The 14,960-nt window shown below is 39.7% G+C and overlaps 1 protein-coding gene across 5 annotated transcripts; it reads right to left on the reverse strand.

The window, feature by feature from the left end:
• Nucleotides 1-62: 62 nt before the first annotated feature.
• Nucleotides 63-14,794, reverse strand: LOC118427237 (transmembrane and coiled-coil domain-containing protein 3-like). Of its 5 annotated transcripts, none has more exons than XM_035836888.1 (13): nt 14,701-14,777; nt 14,050-14,103; nt 12,824-13,921; nt 12,069-12,251; nt 11,077-11,205; nt 10,182-10,274; nt 9,417-9,624; nt 7,879-7,977; nt 6,261-6,586; nt 5,664-5,814; nt 5,262-5,341; nt 4,549-4,698; nt 63-909 (listed from the first exon to the last, which is right to left on the reverse strand). In XM_035836888.1, exons 3-13 carry the CDS (start codon nt 13,610-13,612, stop codon nt 784-786), a joined length of 2,334 nt encoding a protein of 777 aa, XP_035692781.1. In that variant the 5' UTR covers nt 13,613-13,921; nt 14,050-14,103; nt 14,701-14,777; the 3' UTR covers nt 63-783. The 5 variants fall into 5 exon arrangements, with proteins under 5 accessions (XP_035692781.1, XP_035692780.1, XP_035692779.1 ...); XM_035836887.1 differs by having other exon boundaries at nt 14,050-14,165; XM_035836886.1 differs by lacking the exon at nt 14,050-14,103 and having other exon boundaries at nt 14,701-14,794.
• Between the last annotated feature and the right edge of the window lie 166 nt (nt 14,795-14,960).

The raw sequence follows: 14,960 nt of genomic DNA on the forward strand, positions 1-14,960 counted from the left end.
ATTTGATATTGCCTAACAAAAATGATTCACCAACACAACAATGAAAGTAAAGTAGGCATAGGTTCTGTTCTACCTTTAATTTTTCCACAGAATGCTACACAGTTGTATAACAAAGGCACATGTAGTAAATGATAGACTCAACGTGTGATGACAAAATATAATTATAGTCATCGAGTTACCACAAAAATACAGAGTACTACATTATACTTTTGGTACCTTCACAGTCTTCTAAAATCTCTTCATCAATGGCTGCATTGTAACCAGTACAATAATAATAAGCAAAAAAATTCTTAATTTCATTTACTGACTTACTTCATCCAATGGTAGTCCACCACAAGGCTACCAAAGGTGCTGATATAATAATTTCATTATTGCTATCAACATACACATACATTTGGCTAATCCTTTTTGTCTTCAAGTACATACCCGGTGAGTAATGATACTAAGATAAATTCAAATAGATTTTTGATAAATAAATCTCATATTTCAACATAAAACTGTAACACCTGCTAATTTTTACCTGAAAGTGAGAAGTCGGCATCTGTGTACCTTTAAGTCCATAAGAGTCCTTTCACATTCATTGTACTACAATATGTTCCAACAGCAACTATTGGACACTTTTGAGACAATCCCCTGACATACAATCTTCACCTGTCTTGTGATGGGAAAAAGTTGCAGATCCTTGTCAATGCTTGGTTCTATTGTAACAGTTGCCTTTTCTAAAAATCTCACGACCAAATACTTGTAAGACAGATGTGACTGCGCCTTAAGTTTACTTCTTCATCATGTCATCTGTGGTCCACTGAAGGATCGTCGTCGGATGACCCGGAAGCGCCAGAGGGAGAGTTGCCACAAGGCTGGAGCCAGCAGTAGGCTTAAGGTGGTCACCCCGAGAACTAGCAGATACACCTGCAACATAAGAACATAGACATACAGACAAGAACTAGCAGATACACCTGCAACATAAGAACATAGACATAGAGTTAAGAACTAGAAAGGCCGACATTTGCTTAAGAGCAAATACAGCATATTTCAGCCATACCCCTTCCCACGCAACATTGGACTGTTCCAAATCACCCCTGCGCAAAAATGGAACATCCTCTTAACAGTACATTATCCCCCAAAGTGGACTGGTATTGTGAATTGACTCCAGGTAAAAACAGAGCTTGCTTCTATTTTTCAGAAAATGACAATAATCACACCTTCCATTCAGAAAATTTTCATCATGACTGAAAATTGTTGAATGACTTCATGTAATGTCATTAACAATTTTCAGTACGATAACTAGGTGTAAGTTTAAAAAAGTATAAGCTCCTTGTGATGTGGGTACATTTATTATTGCAATGAACTTTTTTTATTCAAGTAGGGCATACGATTTAATAATTATCAAGCAGGTGCAGGTACTGTAGGAGCGTTTGTTTTCTTCAAGCTGTAAAACTGTTAAACTGTTTTACTTTGTATGCAATCAACCATCGAGCCTATTCTTATTTTAGTTTAACAACTTCCTGCCAGACCCGGAAGATACTATTGAACCTTGTTCGAGGATTTATTTTCGTCTGTCTGGTCAGTCTGTTCATACCCTGGCGCTGAGAGTGTTTTATTGGGCTGAAACTCTGGCAGTTTAAAGTTACTTACAATTTAAATGTTCAAAGTTTATGCCAAACAACAACAGCACTAGGAAATGTGGCCACTATAGACAGGTGGTCACTATAGAGAAAATGCTGATCTATTGACTAGGAGCCATACGTTACACATGATTTCAGTACACTGATCATTAATCATATAAACATTACACAGGTAAGCCAATTGTTTAGATGTACAATTAAGTTCAAATAATTCTGAAGAGAAATATTGATGAGAAAATAATCATTCTCGCCACTGTCTAACTTATAATTACGTATCAAAACTAAACGCAGATTTTCTAACTAACGCACCTTTCGCCGACTTCATCATAGGACCGCCGGCTATCAATCAAACACGGCTGTTGATTAGACTTAGAGTTTCAAACAGTCATGTGCTGTGTGCCAGTTGACAGCGAACTTCATGCTACGTGATGTTTTACATTGCTTGGACCTTCTTTCCTACAGCGGTGCTTCTACAAAATATTTAGACTGTAACACTGAGTTTTATAGAATAGAATTTGACGCAGAACAGCGTTTTTTGCTGGGTATTTTTTTTGAAACATGTCCGTGGGAATATCAGCGAGGCGGCGACGTAGGGATATCAGACCGTCAACAAAAGTCGCACGGCGGCTAACGGCGCAGCGAAGATACTAGCGCTATAAATAAGCGCTTCAACTAAGGATGGCAACCCGTACAATATTTTTGTATACTGTTGAGCTAAGTAAAGTTTGTTGTTTATGAGGTTTTAGTTGTCTTTGAAGCTTTGACCCGAAATATTTTAAAGTCAAACTGCTGAAGAGAAGTAAGTGACTGCTACGATTATCGTAGATATGGCCCTAAAAAAACTGATAAAAGAAGCCTTCTCAATAGCCTAAAATGCAAGAGCTTCCGGGGGGGCTTCGCCCACCTGGGTCCCCCCCACAGTGGCCCTGCCCCTGGACCCCGCCAGGGACATTCGGCGGCCCCCGGACCCCTGTCCGACGCTTTGAAAAAATCCTGGCGAGAAGTCTGTACGGCCTGAGTCTTCAAGTTAACGTATTGTGTGGTCCCGCTTATGAATATTAATTAGCCTTCGCTTTCCTCTTCGCTGATTGGCTGAACCATTAATTGAATTAACTCTTCCTGCCGGCTAGACGCAGGTGCAGATGTCGGCTCTGTGGGGTGAACGTCCGAAAGGTCACGGCATGGAGAACGAAAGAAAACCAATTTCCCCTAAAAAAAGTGCTGTAATTAAGCCTTTTACAGTACTTTATGCCAAAAATTTTACTTGGATCATTTTACCAACTATCTTATGCCTATCTATACCAAATGTTACTCATACCAGGGTACAGGGGTGCAAAATATACCGTTATAAGACCGTCAACAACAGTCGCACGGAGCTAACAGCGCAGCGAAAATACCATCGCTAGCGTTTCAACTTCGGATAACAAGTTATAAGTACTGTTGAACTCAGTAACGTTAAAGTTTGTTTTTAGTTGCCTTTGACGGTTTGACCTGAAACAGTGTTACGCTAAACTCCTGAAGAGAAGTTAAGTGACTGCTGCGATTATCATAGATATGCCCCTAAGAACTGATACAATATAAAGCCTTCTGAATAGTCTAAAATGCGAGAGCCTTAGGCGGGCTTTGCTCCCCCTGGCGGGAACACTGCTATATACGGGATCATGAGGCCCCGCTTATGAATATTAATTAGCCTTTGGCCTCCTCTTCGCTGATTGGCTAGGTCTTTGATTCAATTAACTCTCCGGCTGACGCGCACAGGTGTGGCTCTGTGCGGGGTCACGGAAGGTCACGTCAGGAGGCCAAAAGAAAACAAATTTCCCCTCAGAAAAGTGCCAAAATTAATCATTTTAAAGTTGTTTATGTCAAAAATTTTACTTGAATCTTGTTACCAAGTATCTAATGCCTATCTATACCAAATTTCAGGTCATTTAATTGTAATACCAGGGTACAGGAGCCAAAAGTGTCCTTTTTTGGTCAAAAATTGGCCAAAAATCGCAAAAATAAGCATTTTGTTGCACTGTACACCAAAAGTGTTATTGAATTTATATGAAGGGATTATCAAGGCACATCTGTGTCAAATCAAGCTCATTCGGTTGCAATACCAAGGTACAGGAGCCAAAAGTGTCCTTTTTTGGTCAAAAATTGGTCAAAAAATCGCAAAAATAAGCATTTTGTTGTACTGTACACCAAAAGTGTTCTTAAATTTATATGGGGGCATTATCAAGGCACATCTCTGTCAAATTTCAGCTCATTTGGTTGTAATACCAGGGTACAGGGGCCAAAAGTGTCCTTTTTTGGTCAAAAATTGGTCAAAAAATCGCAAAAATAAGCATTTTGTTGTACTGTACACCAAAACTGATATTGAATCTATATGGGGGACTTATCAAGGCACATCTGTGCCAAATTTCAGCTCATTCGGTTATAATACCAGGGTACAGGGGGCCCAAATATACAGTTTTGGTCTTAAGATGACCAAAAAACCTTAATAAAATCATTTAAGAGACAGATATGGAAAAAATGAAAAAAACACCCGAGGGTATTGGCCCTACCCTTGTGCCAAATTTCAAGTCATTCGGTTGAGGAACAACGGAGATACCGTGTTCTGAAGATTTGACAGGAGAAAGAAAGAAAGAAAGAAACATTACGAATACAATATATTTCACCATACCTATGGTATGGCTGAAATATAACTAGCAGATACACCTTCAACATAAGAACATTGGCATAGAGTTAACCAAACCAGAATGGCTGAACTTAAACTTAGATATAAGATTAAGAAAAGGTTTTGCAAGTGAACACATTTTTGCTAAATTTGACTTCTTTTTGCACTTGGGGAAGAACACAAACAACTAGAGGGGAAAACAAACAAAGACAAACAAACAAAAAACAATACCTCTGTTTTTACGAGATAATAGATACACACCTCCCTTGAGATGATGCCCAGGCGGCGTGCTCTGCTGCCCAGCACAAAGGAAAACTCGCTGACCTGCGCCAACCCAGCGGCCACTAACCACTTCAGGAAGGACTGGCGGGAGGTCAGGAACAGGCCCAGCACTGCAACCCCCACGATGAACTGCAACAATCATTAGAATTTGTCAGACTTTTTACTCTTTGAAAACCTGTGCTTATTTTTCTGTATTGCATACCTGGTAAATGGTTTAATGGTGTAACACATATTAAAGGTTTGTACTGAAGAGTAAGGTACATGTACCAGTTGCATATACAGACAAATTTATTTCATCAACTTACATTGTGACAGTCCCCTACTTTTTTAGATAAGGGCGGTGGTTTCTCTAAGTTGCTAGAGGTGTGGCTTTGTCATAGAGACTTGTCAGCAATTTGAACTTGGTACCTCCAGGTTCTGAGTCAATAGCCCTACCCACAAGGCCCCTGTATGCATGCCACCTTGCTGTGAAACCACATACATGTAAAATGTTTCAAAACCATATCCAGTTGCTTGAGTAACTATTTTTGGCGCACATACACGTACATAATGTAAACATGACGTTTATATTGATCAATGTTGTACACTCACTAAACTTACACTTGTCATGAGAAATAGACATCAAGTGTAAGTACTTAACATGTACACCAAATTCACTACACATAAGTAGAATAATGTCCCTAGTTTCTTACCTTTAGTGAGACCACTACCAGTGTCATGATGGCGAGTATACTCAACTCATATACCACAAAGGTTGGAAAGACATGAAGACCTGCAAGTAAAGTAAAATCAGTTCTCTAACAACGGTCAGTCTAAGTGTTCACACGTTTTATTGTCTAAAGAAAATAAAAAATCAGCAAACTATGCAAGCTGTACATGGGTCATAAAAACATACTGAAATATTTGGTGACAATACGATATGAGCATAAAGATTATATCCTTTACAGCTGTTAACAGACAAAATTTCTTCATACAAGGAAAGGTGGAGGACATATAAGAGATTAGGACTTGACTAAGTCTTTTAGTGTCTCTTCAGTGTTTTATGTTGAGTACCCAGGTTATAAACAATTATAGACAAACTGTGAGATTCTCACCTATTGTAGCAAAGAAGATACTGGCAAATATGTCCTTGACAGGGTCGATGAGACTGAGCAGTTCTTCCACCACCTGATGTCCCTGTGAGCTGACCAGTACACCTGCCAGGAAACACCCAACTTCCATGGACACACCCAGCACATCCGTCAACTGACATGGGTAGAAATCAGACATGATAATGTTACCTACATATACTGTGTGGATTCTTTATCGTTAACCCTTTTATGCATATTGCTTTGCAACCGTTTATTCCCACAGGCAAAAACTTCAGCATAGAGGATGTATGATTGTGTGAGAGTATGTAGTTTGGGCAGCATATGTAGTGTTTTGGCACTAGTTACTGTCTGTTTCAAGTGTCCCCTAGCTCTTTACGACAATGAACAGTGTACCACGGCTTCACGTCCCGACCTAAGGACCACAACCTTTTCCGGTAGTGTGCATGTTGGGTAAACGACACAGCCGGAATCAAACTCACGGCATCTAGTTCCAGAGGCAGGGCCGCTAGCCACTGGAGTACAATGCTACTGACACACATGCAAACACAGAGACTTACATAGACACACACAGGCACAAAGACAGGCACAGACATTGCTTACCTGTAGCATGAGGAAGCAGAGGGCCACTGTCCCCATCAGTAGCATCTCCTTACTGCCCTGCAGGTGGAGTTTCCTGAAGAACGGGGACATGACGTACTTGGACAGGACAAAGCTGAGTCCCAGCACCACGACCACAGCCTCCAGCAGGGCCATGATGGCCTTGACCGTGTCCCAGGCCGAGCGGTGGTCAGTGGTGGACTGGCCGATAACGTCCGGCGGGCCTGACGGGGCCAGGGTGGGCATGATGGCCATGATGAGGCCCAGCATCACATCCTGCATCACCAGTATGCCCAGCAGGATGGAGGAGTAATCCAGCTCACTGGAGACTGTGACACACACAGAACATGAAGAGGTACTATAGTACAGCTCACATTGGTCCCACAGTCTGTGTGTTTGTAACTTTTACTTCAGATGCCTTTGATTCCTTTTGTACTTTTGTACACGGACATGTGCCTTGGTAACATCTTTTACTCTTATTCACATATTACACATATTTCAGCTTGCAAGATCTCTAAAACTTCTACACTGCCAGTATCATAGTCTTATCTGAAGGACAATATTACATGTATGAGTGCTTGTGCAACCAAGTTATTGCATATATAATACACAATTATATCCATAAGGCTGGGGTTCAAGGTTGTTTAAGAATATGGCCTATCAGCTTTTAGCACCCTTCCATTTCTATCCTTGCCTGTAGGAGGGTCACACATGAACAAAAAATTATATAAAAACAAAGGAGTAAGAATATAATAGGAAAATCTGACTTAAGCAAAACAAGAAAAATGACTTAAGAAAAACAAGATAATATCATGATGCATTATGATCTTAAGAAAAATTGTTAAAACAAGAAATCCCTATCCCTGATCTATTAATACCTAATGCAGGAACCTGTAATTATAGAAGTCCTAAAGCAGTGTTCAGCTCTGAATTTTACTAATATTAACATTAAAGAGTTTTTTTTTTTTAATAATCAGCATACTAGATTAAAAGGCATTCTATACAATATATCAATATATATTCTACATAATCTAACAAATTGAGAACATAATACCAGGTAATTGATATGGGGCTGACACATATAAGTTTGAAGCATATGAAACAACACACCACCATTGTAAGCGCTACCTTAAAACCCAAACAAGATAGGAGATGACCATGTGCACCTTACAGCCATAGGGCCACAGCAGGTAAAGTTTAAGGATGACATCAGCACATGCATTGATTTTTCCTGATTTGGGGGGGGGGGATTGTGTACCCCTTTACTTTAGCAATAGTAAACAATGGATAATATTGAAAATGGTAAAATATCTGTGGTAACCTTTAGTGTTTCAATAGAAAAGTGACTCCTGTGTCGAAGTGTTGGCAGGTAATACTGTGCTACCACACTAGCATCACTTTCTGCACTTCTCAAAATACAGGAATAAAACACTTGGTAGCTATGATACCATGTTTTGTCACTTTAATTCTAGTTAATGCTCTTGTGATCTTGTTGTTGTTTTCTAAATCAAGCATCTTATTTCTTTTGCCCTTTCTGGTTTTTAGTGCTCTTGCATTAGATTTGGATAGCATGTCATCAATAAGATTTACTTGCTGTGGCCTAGTAGGGAAGAACAACTACCTTTGCCAATCCACTTAGATTTTCCTGATGGCTGTTCTGATTCGGCTGGACCATCATGCGGAGTAAGATCCAGACAGAGTTCCTCGGTGGGAACAATGTCTGTCACCATTGTTTAAAGCAAGAACACAGAGAGCTTCATATTAGGAGCTAGTATAGTTAAGATAACTACTGATACCTACTTAAAGATTTCATTTCATAATTGCTATAGGAACCACCAAACTTCAGACATAGTTCAGACAGATGTACTCATCATAAGGGAGACACCACCACTTTGATAGAAACTGTCACCAGCCAACTGCAATAATCGTGAAGGTGGAAAACAAACTTTAACTGTTACAGCAAAATTAACGTCGACAAAGAAAAGCAGGCCAAACAATCTACAGTATACACAACTTGTATGATGTGTATTTCTACTATAAGCGCTTGCTGTGCCTTGATATAACAAGGAAGCCATCAAACTCTGAAGCAAACAAAAGTTGTATATCAATGGCCCATTTGCTTGAAGCTGCATGTTGTTACTCTAAGCGCAATACAATAATTGTCAGCTGTAGAAATAATCTCCCAAATCACTGACTGTAGTAGAATTGCTTCTGTCTAACACAGCTGTGAACCCTCTCCCACCAATCTCATTTTATACTATTTTACTTATACCACACAAGAACTGCCAACCAGTTTTCTCCACCCTTCTTGGTTGTTCTGTTCTTCTCTGTGTTAAATTTAGCGTTATGCCTGTCCATGCTCTGATAATATATTCCCATCTTTTCCATTGCCTATTCCTCTTTTTTCCTGTCTACTATGGTTCCTTGCTTGCTAGTTTTTTTTCTAGCTAGCTTAAGAAATATTTCTGAAGCACCTACTAAGTATACTTTAACTTGGGATAAAAAGAGCTAGACTAGATAACAGGCTTTGCCCTGTAACAAAATCTATGTGTGGGTTATGTCATGATAGACTTCAATTCTTATTATGATATATCCTAGTAGTACGATCCTACAATATAATTATATTGCAATTATATAGATTCTAGACACATTTATGCTCCAAGCTATCTATCCAGTATCTTACCATGTACAGAGTTAGTGCAAAAACAAAAGTTTGACCTCCAGTTTATTTTGTCACACATTCTATCTTGTCATACTATCTAACTATCAGCCCAAAACAACAACATATTTCAACATGCAGTTTAGATTTGCCAACAGCCTATTACTACATAACACATTAGAAAGGGGTTTGCGAAAAATAATGGGATGTCTACCAGGCTAAGCTACCCTGCCAGGCCCAGAACTACATAAGGAATTGAACCATATCTTGCACATTTGATCATATGCCCTTAAAAATGTCTGTGACTTGTATCAAGAGACTCAACAGATCTAAAAGTAGCGGATTCATTCTTCGACAAAAACCAGAGCTGCACCAGTAACACAATTTGGTAAGATTCTCTTGTGTTGGGTTGAAACTTTGATTCCTCCTACATGAGCCAACATACAATGACTTGTAACTACAGATGAAGTTCTTATCATTACAAGATTTGAAAGACTTACCACTAGTATCAGGGTCGTCATGCTTGTGGTCCGACCGTGCCGACGTGCTTAAGAACCTGACCACCAGTGGGGTGCTGGACAGGGACAGGCAGGCCGACACAAACACACTCTGTTTCCAGGAGATGTTGAGAGGATATCCCCACAGGATCCCACACAACACCATCAGCAGCATCATGGCCAGGCTGCCCAGGACTGCTACCTTCCAGGTCTGGGCAACACAGAGGTACAGTAACATCATGGGGCAGTATAGGTAGGCATTCTTATGAATAGTTGTTATGGATGTACGACATGAGAAAAAGTAGAATGTAAGCAAAACCTGATTACTGTTACTCTTCATATTCATAGTTTGAACTTAAAGTTCTACAGCTGACTTCAAATTTGAAAAAGTAATACAACTATGGTTTATTATTGTTTCTGATGCTCAAATGTCAAGAATATACTGTATAGTTATGCACCTTTTGTACATAACATATTACATAACACAAATATATACAAAATTATATCATATACAATATACAATATATGTACACCCATAATCAAAGATTAATACATGGCTCCAATTTCAGGTTCATAAATTTGCATGTGCACCAGGTATTTCAAGATCTGCTAGGTAAATCAAAAGAATGATTGCACTTTTTCTCGTTGCATCCTTAAAAACAGCAAGCAGTTAATATGATTTCAAATGTACCACTAAGAACTTTCAAGACTAACGTTCTGCAGACTCAACCGGTATTTCAAGCCCTGTTTGACATCACTGTAACTTACCTTTCTCAGTTTATCTGGGGAGAACTCCATCCCAACGGTAAACAGGATAAAAAACACTCCAAACTCTCCCAGTGTTTCCACCTGCACAACTGCCTACACAACAAAAGGGACAAGAAACATGCAAACAGGATGCAAAATAAATAAACACTTCGAACCACTCATTGACTTGTCCAACATACAAACTACAAATGTGGCTGCACCTATCAATATCATGATGAGGAGGATACCAACCAAGTGACAGATAAAATCTTAATAATATCAATGAAAAAGTAGTCACAATGGCCAGTTGACCCTTTCATAGGCGTACAAATCTAGTAACTTGCACAGGTTTGATTGTACTAGGAAATTGTCCATACTAGCCCCCTGCTGTAGTGCCATCCAACACTGTTTGCATGGCCGTGTGGCCCAAAGTCTAAAGAAATGGAGTTGGGAAATGGGAGTTCCCCTATACTATAGCTTGTCACATAGTGGTTGAGCTTCAACTGAATGTGTTGATCACCATAGACTCCAACAGGTAATTCTTTCTTTGCCACACAATTCAGCCAATGCCGATGTGTGGCACAACAGCTTTTCACTTTCTTCTGTCCAGTGCCTGCTTTCTCCCAAAGGTGTATCCCAACTCTTATAATTTTTTACCTGAAAATCTACCCCATCACACTAGATAGGGCTTACACATGCACCTGTGAATATTGACTGATCTCTAAAGATCATGTGATGATAAAGAGAACACCAGTCGTACTACTGCTGAAAATGTCATTTAGAGCTCTCAGTCGCCAGCCTATTGATTTTCCTGCCATGTGATGGGGGCATGTATGATGTAGAATGGACTTAAACTTAACATACCGGGTAATGACAACAATGAATTCTTATCTGAATACATGTAATGAAATCTTACCTTGATGATATTAAGTCCAGCTGGCCCCAGCACCAGTCCTGTCATGACGTAGCCAAACAAGGTAGGCAGATGGAGAATATTGCACAACCAGCCCCACAGGAATGACATGCTCAGGATCAAGATGATGTCCTGTGGGCAATAATAAACAACATGTAACGATGCAGCCCTCCATTGTCATAACATGAAAGATCTTTTAAAAAATGGTGACACATTCTCATTGTCTTCACAGAAAACTGGGTCTCAAAATATCAAATCCTGGCAAAGACATTTTATTTTTATTAGACTACACTGTACATGTATATATATTACATGTGAATCTACAAAAATAGAAACTTCAAATTTCTACATGACAGGGGGCTGATCCTGCCCAATAGGGGACCATTTTGTAAAGTGAGCTGCTACTAGCTAGATTGTTATTTTTTATTTGCATAATTGGAAAATGCCTTAAGGCATAACACACCATTTGTAATGGTTCAAGCTGATTAAGACCTGACCGTTAGTGTAAGGTTTGATCCACTAACACCAGGAAAGACCCTGACTCGTTTCAATAAGTGTGGTGGGAATTTTCACATGCTTGATACACACTGTGCTTTAAGTTAAAGCCATTTTAAAGTGAAGAAATTAGGTGTATATTGCCTTTCCCAATGGCAATTGGGCCTGCTATGGATTTCAACCCAAAACTTTCTTTAACAAGCCTATCCACAAGACCTTGCCATCCTAGGCTTAGGTCCCATTTCAGAAATGGGGACCGGCCAGGATGTTTGCAGAAACGAAAAATAAGTGTTAATACCAAGTACTGGTACATGTACACAAATTATACTCCAGTCGGACTAATTATTTCATGTTCTGTGTGTTTTGTTGCCTTTCTTATTTTATTTTTGGTTTCCAAAAGCTACCCAGTTGGGACCTGGGTTGGTAATTGGGGCCTAGGCCTTAGTCAGGCTAACTTACACTGGCTATAAAATTCAATTTCAAACACAACGGACAGTTACCTGGATCAACTGCTTGTGTGCGAGTGGTGTTGTAGAGTCCTTGGCCTTGGTCAGGATGTACTGGTTATCCTTGGAGTCCACCAGCATGCTCATCCCACCATCATCTACTCCTGACTTAGAGTCATTCACCTTTCCGGGATCCTCTTTCACTCGCACGACAGCTTCTATCAGGGCACCCTGAGCCTGAAGGGAGAGGGAGCTTTGTCTGTCAAATTCAAAAATACTTCTTGTAGGAAGATAACTGAGGGAGCCCTTGTGTCAATAGCTTTGTAACATTCTTGAACTAGTTGAACTGTAAATTCCAACACAAAAATTATACTCAACAAATTTTTTGACTGAAAGCACAAGCAGCGGATTGTTCATTCCTTGACAAAGACTGGTGCTGTTTGGTCAAAAATTTGGGTGAGTCTAACTTTTGTGTTGGGATTTCTAGTTCAACTATTCAAGAATGACTTCTACCAACACAGATGAACTTTCAAGTTAAGCTATGTAACATTTGTAGTTTAAGTATCAAAATTTACTTTGCAGTAGCAGGAGTAGTCCAACTCAGAGCCACCTCTTGCTCATAGTAAGAGAATATTAAAAAATGTGAAAACGATCACCTGTAGGCTATACATGACATTGAGCAATTCTAGCAACAGTGAAGCTTGCAACAAGGCAAACAAAACAGTCACACAGTTTACTCTTTGTCGAAAACATTTTGTTTACTCCTGCCAAATGAGCATACTAGCAATTACAAATAATACAATACTCACCTTTTTAGATTCATCAAAAACATGTTCCTGCATGCTCTCTTCTAACTTGTCGGCAGCTTTGGCCACATCAGCGAGAATGTCTTCCAGAAAGGTGGAACTGTTAGCCTTGTGCGCCAGTTCTTGTACCTTATTCTCCACTCGGACCAGTTCACTATACTCTTCCTCTTCCTGTAGAGTAGCAGCTTTTAACGCATCTAATCTCTGTAAACTGGCTTCTCTCATATAAGAGATGTCTCTATAATTTCCCGACAAGGCGTGTTTCAAGCTGTGCACAGCCTGGAAAATGGCAGTTTCACTGTCGTTTAATTCTCTTTGGAAGACAACAAATGTGTGAATCTCAAATTTCTTCTCCTCTTCTGTAGCGTCCTTCTTTTTCTTGACCGACTCGATTCCTTGGTTTAATCTGTTCATGATTCTTTTCTTCAAATCTAAGAGACCCTGTAGATGGTCGCAGGACTGACCTGTCCACTTGGTCCACCTGTCCTTGGCTCCCACTATTTTTTGGATTGGTGGTTTGATCGGTAACTGCACTGCCCTTCGCAACAGTCCATGATCAACATCTAATTCTCTGTTTTTCGGCTTTTCAATTTCCTTCTTGTTTTCAGCCTTCTTCTGCACACGTTTAGTACTGGCATGTTTTATCATCGCAACAAAAAGTATCAGTAAAAGCAACAATGTTAAACGGTTAGAAACCATCTTGTGAACTTTAACTATCATGGTGGAATGAAACAGTTTTTTAAGTAGTCTAGTAATTGTTAGAACTGGAAACAATCTCTTGACAAATATCATTTACATGGAGGTTACTCGATTTGTCATCACATAAGGAATAACGGATTGCACATTAGAACATCACTACAATGAAATATCATAAAACACAGTTCAGCCAATTGGCTGTCTATCCATTTGGTGGGATGTTTATGTCCAGAGGCTGTACACAAAATTCATCATGTTGGTCACAACTAGCATGAGGCCCAGGACTATTCCCATTAACACTACTGCACTGATGGCATTGTTGGCCATGATGTTGGAGGTGTCTGCCATGCTGGATAGGACTGTTCACACTGGCTGTGGCCGGGATCGTTCGTGGGTGTTGTCTCACTGCAGGGCAAGAAAGACATTATTATTGTTACCTCAGGCATTCGAAAGGCAAAGACAGAGAAATACTGTTTACGACAGTCTAGTAGCTATAATACAGTCTGTGTTAACAGTGTTTGCTTGCAACCTACGTAAAGTTGGTGAAGTCTGCCATCTCCGATTGCCCAGTTGTCTATGATTCTTTCCTATGAAATTGACGAGTCAACTGCAGCTGTTGTTATTGATTCTTCAACAGGCTTATATCGTGCTGTACATACACAGAAACCAGTCACATGTCATGTAAAAAACACAAATCCGGGAACATGTTCTCAGACGATAAGCAGAATTGTACATCGTACACACCGGTTGTTCAACTCAAGACCCTTAAGTATTTAATTAGCTGACCCACCTAGCCCCTTTAATTTCAGGTCAATACACAAAGGGCTGTTCCAATAAGGACAGAAGGGGGTTATGGGTGGAGAAGGGGTTAGGTGACAAGACAATAGGGAAATAGGGGTCAAGTTTTAACATGGTGAGACTGGAAGTCTGTGACGGCCAGCATTGGACAGAAGGGCATGCTTTGAAATCAACTGACAGGGGAATAAAAGTGAAAGTTCTTCAACCTGCTTCCACATATAATTTTTGGAACAGTCCAATGACAGAAAGAGCCCCCCACCCACTTTCACTCAACTCAGATTACAATCTTTACACTAAAAATTCACACAATGAAATTTTGTGAATGGTTACCAACGGCTCCAATATAATGTGCTCTATCTTTTTTACATAATTTAACGAATACCAACCTAAATCAAACCGTTGTCATTCACACATCAGCACAACCTGGCAACCTTGACTTGTTTGGAACGAACCACGGTATGCTAAAGGGGTTAGAAATGTTGGTAACGTTATATGTTGTTGTTTTATACACGTTATTTTTATCATCAGTAATGTAACCTATCGATTTCAAGTTTGCTTCATTTACTTAGTTTTGTGAATTTTTCTCATTCTATATAATTTTAATTTGCGAATTTTCTGAACGCCAATAAAGATGTTTTATAAAATA

This window comes from Branchiostoma floridae, chromosome 12 (assembly GCF_000003815.2).
Source record: "Branchiostoma floridae strain S238N-H82 chromosome 12, Bfl_VNyyK, whole genome shotgun sequence".
Classification (NCBI taxonomy): domain Eukaryota; kingdom Metazoa; phylum Chordata; class Leptocardii; order Amphioxiformes; family Branchiostomatidae; genus Branchiostoma; species Branchiostoma floridae.